The 12,524-nt window shown below is 43.2% G+C and overlaps 1 protein-coding gene across 4 annotated transcripts in view; it reads left to right on the plus strand.

The window, feature by feature from the left end:
- Positions 1 to 2,325: 2,325 nt before the first annotated feature.
- Positions 2,326 to 12,524, plus strand: part of gfra4a (GDNF family receptor alpha 4a) — a 197,725-nt gene continuing 187,526 nt past the window's right edge. For all 4 annotated transcript variants that reach the window (XR_009446565.1, XR_007249140.2, XR_009446566.1 and 1 more), the window contains exon 1: positions 2,326 to 2,953. Coding sequence is in view for 1 of the 4 variants with exons in the window: in XM_048545662.2 (XP_048401619.1) it covers positions 2,914 to 2,953 (40 nt within the window). In the remaining 3 variants the exon portion in view is untranslated. The remainder of the gene's footprint in view (positions 2,954 to 12,524) is intronic.

Genomic DNA, 12,524 nt, shown 5'->3' on the forward strand with positions numbered 1-12,524 from the left:
CCTGCTGTATGCAGCCAACTGTACCTGTCTAGCAGTCCCTTGATCTAAGCGGCCCGTACTACAACAAAGGGAGACAGTAAGAACTGCAGATACTGGTCTGAGGTAACACAGTGTGGAGCTGGAGGAACACAACAGGCCAAGCAGCATCTTAGGAGCAGGAAAGCTGACGTTTCGGGCCTAAACCCTTCGATGAAGAGTCTGTGTTCATCCAGCTCCACACCTTGTTATCTCGGATTCTCCAGCATCTGCAGTTCCCATTATCTCCGATACCATATTCGGGGGTGCTGCTCGACTCACACTCTTGTAAATGCAGTGAGTGGGGACAGCTGAGTGAATCCGCCTCCGAGTGCTGAATAAGGAACGCGGAAGTCCAACAGACAATATCGGGGGGGGAGGGGTTTGCTGCAGGGGGCGATCTCCTGTAACCAGGTTCCCCAACCCATCCCAGCCGAACCGCATCATCATTGACAAGGAGACCCCATTAAGGTTCGTTAATCAAAAGCAGGAATTGCTGGAAAATCTCTACTGCATCTGAGAGAGAAGGCAGAGTCAATGTTTCGAGTTCAGAACTGGGTTCTTTAATCTCGCGAAGAGTTTAGATTTAAAGCTGAGTTTGAACAATAGATAGAGAAGAATTATTTCGAGGGAGCCTAGATATTAAATGAGGTGTGGTTCGGAGAGAGCAAGAGAAGGCTATAATCCCACACCAATTATTCTTTATAGAAAACATCCAGACTAATAAACCAAGTCTACAAAGTGTGGAGCTGGATGAGCACAGCAGACCAAGCAGCATCTCAGGAGCACAAAAGCTGACGTTTCGGGCATAGATCCTTCATCATCCATTATCACTAATAAACCAAGTCTATTGGCTTGCAATGAAAGAGGAGATCAGTATAATATGGAACAGATGGGCCCAATGGCTTTTTCCCCGTGCTGTACATTATATCTAGTTCTATTGGCGGAAGGATCATTGTTATTTAAATATTGACTAATACATAGTCTATTTGCAACAAAGTAACGCTGGGAGTCCGTTGACACAATTTAATACACACACACACACACACACACACACACACACACACAGTGGCTGTGTAGTTAACACAGATTATCACCTAGAGATAATAGGATCTGCAGATGCTGGAGAATCCGAGATAACAAAGGTGGAGCTGGATGAACACAGCAGGCCAAGCAGCATTTTAGGAGCAGAAAAGCTGACGTTTTGGGCCTAGACCCTTCCCGAAACGTCAGCTTTTGTGCTCCTGAGATGCTGCTTGGCCTGCTGTGTTCATCCAGCTCCACACTTTGTTATCACAGGTTGTGAGCTAACCAGGTGGATGCAGTATTCGCTGACCTGTTCTACAAGAAAAGGAAGGTTTGAATTTCTGATCGCAGGTCAATGAGACCACTCCACCCAGTAGGTACTGTAACAGATTGAATTGTTAAATTCTGTACAATCAGCCCTTGCCTAAGAAAAGCATAGGCCCAATGGACCATAGGGCTGCTATCTCATTGCAGAGAGACAATTAGTGAGTTTAATCTGAGAGTCACCACACACCATGGGAGGGGGCGGCGAGACTGAGAATGAGAGTCCTTCGTGGTAACCTCCAGCAGTCTCTCCCTGGATCCGCTGTCCAACTGTGCTGACTGACTCCCTTCTCTGCCTGGAGCTCTCTCCCATCCCTTCCCAGTCCACAGTCGCAGGGCAGTGTTTGTTCTTGGTGGTGACACCTTCTTTAGAAATCAGACGGGAGGCCATTCGGCCCACCTAGAACATGTTGTTTGAAAGGCCGATCCAATTTGTCTCTGACCTCAGCACCCCCATACGCCACCACCTCTCCACTCACCCCTCAAGTATTTCCGCAGTTTCTTTTTTCTGGCGGTCAGTGCTCTTACTGGCCTGTTGGAGGCGGTAGTGGGCATACGGTGCCAGGATGACCCCTGGTACTGAATGCCCGCAATAATGGTAGAATGGTCGGCATGAAGGAGAGATGGGGGAAGGGAGAAGGCGTTGGGGGTGTCAGGTGCCAGAACACAGCTGAGCCCCGTGAAAACAGAAAGGCGGGAGGTGGCCGTGGTAGCGGGGGCATTTCAAAATTCCAATCACCAGCAAATGCAAACGGGGAGGCGAAGTCAACATCAGTACTTGTAGTGGAAAATACACATTTTTTTGCAAAACTTTTAGATGGGGTTGTGAGGTGTGGGGCGGGGGAGGGGGTTGCGGCTACCAGATCGGCAGAAGCTTTTGAAGGGTTAATCCTCACATTTGCTGATCGTTGCAGGTCACAGGACTTGAGAAGAGACGGGGACTGGGGAGGAAATGTGGAAGGAGGTTGGGAAGCTCTGTGGCTTTAAGAACTGGCTTGGTCCCAGAGACGCCAGGCGGCAGAAGTGGGGAAGGTAAAAACTAAAGAGAGAGAGTAGGAGAGGGAGGCGCAGGGGTGAAGGGAGATGAAAGCTGGATGGAGGAGTACCAATATTTCATACTCTTCCCTCTTACAAAGTGGGTCGGAACAAACAAAAGGAGAATGATTTACTATCTCCGACCCGGCGGATTTAAAACGTTCCAGAGTTGGGACCAGCGGAGCTGCACTGAGGGACCTTGATTCCAGGCATACAAGATCCCCTTTCCCTCCTGCTTTCGAAACAGCGCAGTAAAAACTGGGGATTTAAATAAGAATTCTATCATTTCTCTCTCTCACTCTCTTTTTCCATCTCCCCTCAAACCAAACATTGATTGGACCTTTCTTTCGTTTCGTCTCGAATCGGAAAAGGAATGATCCCAAAGAAAGATTCCAGCAAAACGCCGCGGATTATATTTTTCTCGAAGATTGGACAACTGATTTTTGAATCGATTTCTTGTTTTTGCGAGGCCGGGAGGGTGCTGAGGGGGAATTAAAAAAAGGCTCACACGCGATGTTGCTGATGGGAATTTATTTAATCTTGACACTTAGTGGTGAGTACTCCTGTTATCTTTAGTCGCGGCGGTGTAGCGGAATAAACAGCGCACCCGTGTTTATAACGCGTTTATACACATGGCTGGACACCGGGAGATTAGCTGTTATACATTTCTGTTCCTTTTCTTGGAATCTACAAAGTGACTTCTGTCAGATGTGCTTGCGACAGGACAGTGTATTAAATGTCCTTCCCATTTTATCTCAGTTGTTTCAACTGTCTCAATGTTTTAGGCTCTTGAAAGAAATAATCGGTAGCTTTTGCGGGGATTTTCAATTTAAGTCCAAGGACAGGAGATTTCTCAATTTAAAAACTGCTGGAAATCAGAAACAAAAACAGAAATTTGTTGGGGAAAATTCATCAGCATCTGTGAAAAGAAATCAGAACTAACATTTCGAGTCCTTCCTCAGATCTTTTTTTATTCTGAAAAGATATTTGCTTAGAAAGCTGCATTCGGATACCGCCGCAATCAGATCGGTCACTTGTGCTGAGAGAGTGGGGAAAAAACTTTGCTGAGGTGAGAGAGGAGTTGACGTTTCCAGTCTTCTTCACCAGAACTCGATGAGGGGGTCACTGGATTCGAAACATTCACTACGCTTTCCGATGCTGGCAGACCGACTGTGGTTTCGCCAGCAATTTCTGATACTTGTTTCAAATCTCCGTAGTTCTTTGGTTTCTTTGCCTGAAGTGCACCCGGGAGACAAGGCGGCGAGAGAGGATTGGAGAAAAATGTCTATTTCAACAAGGCAGAATTATTCCCAAGACCCAGAGCTGTGGGGCAAGCTCTCTGCTGGATGCAATTGGCTTGTTGTAAGCCAACTTTGTTTAAAAAAGGAGAGATGTGTGTATTTATGTGTAAGTAAAGGCGTGAGGACGTTTGTGCGAGTGTTTAGATGCTCATGAGAACATGTCCATGTGAATATGTATGTGTGCATGCAGAGTGAGGTTATGTGGGTCACTGTGTAAATAGCGTGCAAACGTGCGCTTCAGTGTGATTTTGTGTATGAGAAGGGTAAAGTTCCTGTGCCAAGTTGCGTGGTATATGCATGTGTTTGTGAATGTGTGCGTGAATACAAGTATATATTAACGTGTGTGAATACAAATATGTGAATGTGTGGGTGTATATGTGTGTGCCAATGTGCGTGTGTAAGTCCATGTGTGTATATGAATACAAGTGTTTGTCTATGTGAATGTATATTTGTGTGTGTGTATGAGAATGCAAGTGTGTGTGCGCGCATGAATCTAAGTGTATTTGAACGTTTGTGTGCTTACGCATGCATATGGCTATGTATAAAATGCATCATCAAAAAGACGTCCACCCCCAAGCTGAGACGTTAGCCTACATTTTAGACTCTATCCCAAGTGTTTTTTTTCCTTTGTGGATTTATTTAGTCTGTATCTCTATAACTGTATCTAAATTAAGACATCATAAATCCATTATTAATGCTCATAGACGTTACAGGATACTAGATTGCAATAAATGCTTCACTGTTAAACAGTTGTGGGGAATGGCGTGGGATCTATAAAATGCATTTAGGGCTGATATTCTAACATTTTACATAAACTTAATTTGGTATCAAATGGGAGCGCGACGCACCGTGAGGGAAGCACAGCTGGATGTTTGGTGCTGAAGGGGTTAAAACCAAGTGCTGGTTACATCTATTTCCCTTGTTCTCCCCTCTGTCCCTCTTTCAGCCCCTGATTCAAATTGGCAGCGTGTCGGCTATTTGTTTTAAAGCACAGCAGATCTCAATAATCGAACTGGAAGATCGAATAACATGCACTGACTTCTCCAGAAAAGCACATCTTATTTCTATATTGTAAAGCACTAAGAGAGAATGCTGGAAGCACACAGTGAGGTCAGTCGGAACAGATAAAGAGGGAAAGAACATGTAAAGTTTTACACATTGCCCCTGCCTCAGGACCCCTGACTTCTAAACAAAAAGGTTTTGTCTGAATCACTAAAATCTGTTCGAGCTCCCCACAGAATCTCTCTGACTTTTTATGTGTGCGTCTTTCTAGCATTATAAGCTTTCGGTGCATACTCCTGGCAGTATTTCATGTATTATAGATAGATTCATGGAATTACATAATGCGGAAGGAGGCCACTCAGCCTTTGTCAATCTGCTATCCTGCAGAGCCATCTTCAACTTTCCTTTAGGAAGTTCACAATTCCACCTAACCCTTCAGTCGTACATTCCAGACCATGACAACTCACTGCTTAATAAAAATTCTCTCATCTTACGTGTGATTCATTTACAAAGCCCATTTCTAAATAAAGCAAGTCATTAAGGGGAGCCTGGAAAGACATTCCATTCGGAATCATATTTACTAAATTGCTTGTTTTAACTTGTAGAATATAATTTCAGGTCTGAAGCAGATATAATGGGGATGATGCTAAACCAGTCTCACTCAGCAGGAATGCACTTTTAAAAAATTGTATTTTTAAAGGTTAATGGTAACATTGAACATAAGTGCACTCACTATCGAAGTTGTTGCTGTTGTTTAAGATTGCTTGGTAAACTAACTGTATGTGCAGTGCTGTAACTTGGCTGATCAGTGCAAGCAGTTGTGGAGTGGTAGGTGCTCACAAACTGAGAAGTTTGGATTGCATTAAGAGCATTGTCTCTATTGGAAAACAAAACTGGCCAAGCTTTCATTCTCTGCTGCTAAATTCAAAAATGCAGTAACTGCGGTTCACCCTGAGATGTGTCACCAGAAGTGTTGTTTTGTACTCATAAGTGATAGCGTGATGGCAGAATATTCATTTTCAGCATTAAATATGGTCCACCTTTTAATTCTTGGGTTTTACTTTTAAGCTTTGTCAGTCATTAATACCCTAAAGCAATGATGGAGTGCCCATTCCCATTAGGATTTTTACTAATGGTTCCGTCAGTCTTGAGAAGAAATGGGGGAATAGGAGAGTACAGATTAGTGGAATCACTTTGAAAGGGCTGGTAGTGAGTAACAGAATGGTGATTTATTCCTCCTTATGTTTCTAGGTATTGTAAACCTAGAAGTCCGTTTCTAAAATATACTTGAATAGAAATCAAGTGAGTGTTTTAAAAGCTATAACCATAAGTGCATTGGGAATTCAATGAAAATACTTTGGACTGAACAGCCCTGGAGTGCAAGTACATTATCAATTTTGTGTTTTTTCAACCACACAATATCTGGCTTCTCAGTACATGAATATCGTGCATACTGTACTTGTACAGAATTTCCCACTGTACTCTTCTCCCTGTATTCATGTCGATTCTCATATTTAGCAGAAGCATAAGGAAGTAGTTAGATTTCTGATTACCAACGGCATAAAGGATCATGGGGATAGGGTGGGTTAAAAAAAACTGAAATGTTTGATTAGCAGTGATCATGATAAATGCTGGAGCAGACTCGACATGCTGAACAGCCTACTCCTGTTCCTGTGTTCCTACCTCATGGCGATGAGGGGTTATTTTTGCGGGGTGGGGGAACGGCATTAGTAGGATAATCTAAAAAAAAGTGGAAGACATTCAGCAGGCTCAGCAGCATTTATGGAGATGACGGAGTTAAATATTTCAGGACAACACAGAGTCTTCAGAACATGAGGATATTGGATACGACCAGCTGACAAACAAAACCAAACCTAGGGAGAATAGAGCAGTTGGGGACTGGGGAAGTGATAGGGGAAGGATTATACAGCAACGAGAATAAGATTGTAACGCATTAGTGATTAGTGCAAGTCAAAGTAAAAGATAGGCTCAGAAAAGTGCAAACGGTTCAGCAGAATAGCAGCGTAAGAACATAATTACCCGAAAATTCGCCAGCACATGCGTATTCTGTTTCCAACTGCATCTGTTAAGATACCAACCACCCTCGACCTTCCCCTTCCCCAGCGTAACTCCGGTGGTCTCAAGTGGGTGGAACCCAAAGTGCTGAACACAAGGCGCTGGTCTGAAAGAAATATCCTCGCACTTTGAGTTTGAATGGAGATGATCCCATATGTGTAGAAGTTGCAAACTGACCACTAGGGGTCCCCCCGTCATGCAGTAACCACATTGCAGCAATGTCTGAGGTAAAATTGTTGTTGCTTAGGGGATCTGTAAATTAAAGTAAATGTTTATTATCACTCCAATTGTATTGTTATTATGGGGTATACATTGTGTTAAGACTCATGAGCAAAAACACTATGCTGCATCCTATCACTGTTAAACTATAAATCTTTAGGAGGCTAAAGTAAAACCAACAGAAACTTTGAAACTGAAATCCACGGGTAACACCACAAACCCTCACCAAGCCCTCTGTTCATTTAGGCCTAAGTCTGTTGGTATATTAGCCACACGTTGCTACCATCATTTCTTTTGCCACATCCAAAGCAACGTATTTCCTCTGTCAATTTGTTTGTCAAATATTACTCCAGGATCTTGCGCACACTAACCAATGCACTCCTGTGCTGAGATCAGCGGAAGTCTTGGCTCATTCAAATATGCCACTTTTCAACGGCAGGCATGTTTGATGGAAATTTAATGGACAACCTCCTACTTCTACGTTTTGATCTTTCTAATGACTTTACAAACAGTTAGACTCAAGCTTGCCTTCAGCTGTACTTCTCAATATACTTCATTCATCTCTGCTTGGTGGGGTCTGTTCCCTGGCCTTTAGCGTTTCATGATTTCCCTCCTCCATATGAAGAAAGCTTTCTATCTCAGAGATTCTCCTCCTCTTAATAGGCCTTGAAATATATTTCTTTTCCCAGTGTTTGAAGTTTAAAAAAAATCTTTAATACTCAGCCAACATCGCTTTATTGTGGCAGTTTATAGTTATACACGGATGTTAAACCTTAAGCGTCTTTGGTCAGCATCACCCATTGATTGAAAAAACATCACTTAGTAACTGACCATCAACTTTTGATGCACTGTCAACCACAATAGAAGCTAAAGAAACAAAGCATTTCACATTGCAAATCATATGCATCACAGAAAGAGGCTATTCTGCCCGTGTGTCTGCGCTGGTTTTTGAAAGAGAAATCCAATGAGTCTCACACACCCACACCCCACAACCCCATCTTTACCATGTTGCCATGCAAAGTTGTTCTTTGCAAATATTTGTCCAGTTCCATTACTAAAAACTACTTCTGCCAACCACCCTTTCAACAGCACAATCCAGGTCATAACAATGTATCGTGGACACTTAGTTCCTTATCTCCTCTCTGGTTTGATTTTTACAATGTTCTTAAATTTGTGTAATCTAGTTACTGACCCCAACCCCTGGCCTAGCTCAATTGCCAGTGAAAACAGTTTCTCAGACCTTATTCTGCCAAACCCGTTCACAAATTTGTTTGTCACAGAGGGTTGAGAATCTTTGGAACTGTCCCCCTCAAAATGTGCAGGAGCTAGAATGAATGGTTTTAAGGCAGAAGGGGATAGATTATTGACTCTTCAAAGCATGCTATCCTTGACCCACTTTCTAGATACCCATGTTAGAATCAAAAAGCCATTGATCCAGGTATGAGACAGTTGCAGAGTCGTGTGAAGTGTCCTTTTCTCTGCCCCCAACAATGTTGATTGGTCTGATGTCTTGCCAAATATTCCCTTCTGGAATAGTATAATACTTTAGACCATAAGATACAGGAGTAAGGTTAAGCCATTCAGTCATCGAGTCTGCTCCACTATTTGATCATGGTTGATATGTTTCTCAACCCACATTCTCCTGCCTTTTCCCTACAACCCTTGATCCTCTTACTAATCAAGAACCTATCTATCTCTGTCTTGAAGACAGTCAATGGCTTGGCCTACATTGCTTCTGTGGCAGTGAGTTCCACAGATTCAACACCCTCAGGCTGAAGAAATTCCTCCTCATCTCAGTTCTGAAGGGTCAGGCCTTCGCTCTGAGGCTGTGCCCATGTCTCCTAGTCTGTCTTCTCTACATTCACTTTATACAGGCCTGTCAGCATTCTCTAAGTTTCAATTAGATCCCCACCTGAACTCTACCGAATACAGACCAAAAGGCCTCAACCCCTCCTCACATGACAAGTTTCTCATCCCTGGAACCATTCATGTAAACCTCCACTGGAACCCGCTCCAAGACCAGCACACAGCACAATGTTCCTGAATGAGAGATTCAGGGAGGAAGAATTAGCTTGATGCTGTGGCCTCATTGTCAGTTAGTGCTTATGGTTCAGAAGTCGCAGCTAGATAGAAGATAGGAAGATAACCAACCAAGTGTCCACGAAGTTGGTGGCCTGTAGTAACAGGAAACAGTGAAAACATTAATTTTTTTTTAGGATGTGATCTGATTAAGGTATTTGAAATGTGGGAAAGTATTCAATAAGCTGGATAAGAACATAAGAGTTAGGTTGAGGGAAACTATTTCCTCTTATTTGGAAATTGTGAACAAAGGGGAGTAATCTTTAAATTTGAGCAGAGCTACTTTTGAGAGAAATCAAGTTTTTTTTTCCCAAAAGTGGCTGCAATCTGGAATGCTCTCCAGCAGATTCTATGGTCCAATTGGACCTTTCAAGACAAGTCAGTAGATGTTGATCTGGGGATACAGAGCTAACGCAGGACTGGAGATGAAGCACATGTTGACTGGGCGGCACCGTGGCTCAGTGGTTAGCACTGCAGCCTCACAGCACCAGGGACCTGGGTTCAATTCCAGCCTCAGGTAACTGTCTGTGCAGAGTTTGCACATTCTCCCTGTGTCTGCATGGGTTTCCTCCAGGTGCTCCGGTTTCCTCCCATAGTCCAAAGATGTGCAGGCTAGGTGGATTGGCCATGCTAAATTGCCCATAGTGTTCAGGGATGTGTGGATTATAGGGGGTTGGGTCTGGGTGGGAAGCTTCAAGGGGCGGTGTGGACTTCTTGGGCCGAAGGGCCTGTTTCCACACTGTAGGGAATCTAACCTAATCTAATCTATAATTGTACTGAACACTGGAAGAGAATCAATGGGCTGAATGGCCGATGTCTCCTCCTGCACTTGTTGATTCAGGTTATTGTTCGACTCACTTTGAGACTTAGACATGATTTAGGAATAAAGGCATGAAAATGATCACATTCAGTTCTTCAAGAAAATGAGTTTGAATTCAGCCAATGTAGCCACTTGAGAAGTCGCTTGCAAAGGAAGTCTGAGCTTTCGGAGTAAAGCGTGCTCCAAAATACAATGGAACACAGCACAGGATATTGGAGAATCCATTACCAGGTTGACAGCATCGAAACCAATTCATAGGGGTGAGCATATGTAATCTAACAGGGTAAGGACATGCCTCATATCAACATGATAATGTCTGTGTCTTAGACATACTTGAGCATCTTATCCGGTGTTTATTCAGGTATTTTAGGTGTTATTAATCAATTTGCTCAGCGATACTGTGACACATCTCTGGAATAGGTAAGACTTGAACCTGAGCCTCCTGGGTCAGAGGTATCACCCTCCTAGGACACTAACATGGTGCCACAAGAGCCTGTTTATTCTGGTTTAAAACCCTAATAAAGTCCCTTGGCTGTACTAAAAAAGTTCTGTCTAACCTGTAGTGTGTTTCACATGATGGACAGATAGTTGGCACCAAAGTTATGTTTGGTACTGACCTACCAGATTGAATGAACTGTCTCACTTTACCATATATTCTATTCATCACTCCTCGATTCATCATTGGTCACCTCAGGCTTAATTTGCAGTTGACTCCCATGCTGATGGCAAATAGAACTGTGGTGACATTGAGGCACTGGCTGTCTTTTCAAGGGGATCAATGCATGAGAGGTCCTTTTCTTCCATCATCTTGCATTTTTCCTTCAAACTCTACAGTTTAAAAATTTACACTCAGTGCATCTGTACATTTTTTATACGGTTTCATTTGTGACTGTTTGATTTTGCTGGAAAGGGAGCCACTTTTTTTTAAGCTTTTTGCTTGGCGCCCATCAGGCCATATGAAAGAATGCCAAATTTCAAGCAATCACAGAACTGATATTACAGAAGAAAATTCTACTGACTGGTTGGCAAGATGACTCTGACTGCCCCAGAGGTTCCCATGGAGAAAGGAGCAATGACCTATAGACTTGCAAGCAATTTGAAAAAAAAGGCAAAAGACTTCAACATTTTCTCTTACTTGCAGGGAACAGCTCCCTGAGTATGAATGCATGACACTTCCATCTGGCAGAAATGAGCCATGATATTAACTCATTAATTTTGTTCGCTTTGTTGTTGACATGAGTATTTGTGCAATCAGGATTGTTCAGCAAATGGATTCAAAGGGCCACATCAAATGGCAGATGTTTTGTTTTGCACGGACTGGTTTGAGTACAGCAAGCACTCTGCCTATTTTCAACAATAAAAGATACAAGATCAGTTAATTGCTGTGGCCTGAACTTTGACATTCTTGCATTTGTCCTGATGATGAAAATCTTCAGCAACGTGCCCCTGCCTTCTGCAAGATTTAAGTGCTGTAGTAACCAGCAACTGCTTCTCATCTTCCTGCAGCCTTGAGCTTTTCTGTTTTGTTAATTTATTCTCATCACTGATAAGGCTGGCATATATTGCCTGATTGACCTTGAGATTGTTTGAGGCAATGGGGGCCTTTCTCTTTCAAAGTGAATGCAGCAGTGGTGAAGTTTCTTCGACGTTGCGTTTGGGAAGGATTTCCAGGATTGGAAGTTAAGATATTGTGTAGCATGTATGGAACTCAGAGGTAGTGTGTTCCCATGTAGCTGCTGTCCTTATTGTTCTAAGTGATAGAGGCCAAAGCTTTGATCATGCATGCTGCACCCATGATATACTGGTGGTGAAAGGAGTGAATGTTTGCTCTAATAAACACAGGGGAGGTGATGGCCTCTGACTGGCCCAGAGGTTGCCATGGAGAAAGCAACAGCTCCCAAGCAATTCAAAATATTGGACAAGATGGAGAGAGGATGGCCTAGTGGTACTATTGCTGGGCTGTTAATCCAGAGACTCAGATAATGTCCTGTGGAAGTAGGTTTGAATCCGGCCACAGCAGATGGTGGAATTGAATTCAGTTATAAAAAATAGGAATAGAGAGTCTAGTGATGACCATGAATCCATTGCTGATTGTTGGGAAAAACCCATCTGGTTCACTAATGAACTTTATGAATTGAAACAGCCACCCTTACCTGGTATGTACTACATGTTTTTTTTTCTTTATTCATTCACGGAATGAAGGAATCACTGGCCAGGCAGCATTTAATGCCCATCCCTAATTGCCCAGAGGGCAGCTAAGAGTCAACCACATTGCTGTGGGTTTGGAGTCACCTGCAGGCCAGGCCAGGTAAGGATGGCAGTTTCCTTCCATAAAGGACATTAGTGAGCCAGGTGGGTTTTTCTGACAATCAGCAATGGATTCATGGCCCATAAGACATAGGAGCAAAAATTAGGCTATTCAGTCTATTGAATCTGCTCTGTCATTCAATCATGGCTGACAAGTTTCCTCAACTCGAGGTCCCCTCGACAATCTAGAACCGATGTATCTCTGTCTTAAATATAATCAATGACCTGGCCTCCACAGCCTTCTGTGGTAGGGAGTTCCATAGATTCACCACTCTCTGGCTGAAGAAGTTTCTCTTTACCTCCTTTCCTAAACGGTCATG

The sequence above is a fragment of the Stegostoma tigrinum genome, chromosome 1 (assembly GCF_030684315.1).
Source record: "Stegostoma tigrinum isolate sSteTig4 chromosome 1, sSteTig4.hap1, whole genome shotgun sequence".
Classification (NCBI taxonomy): domain Eukaryota; kingdom Metazoa; phylum Chordata; class Chondrichthyes; order Orectolobiformes; family Stegostomatidae; genus Stegostoma; species Stegostoma tigrinum.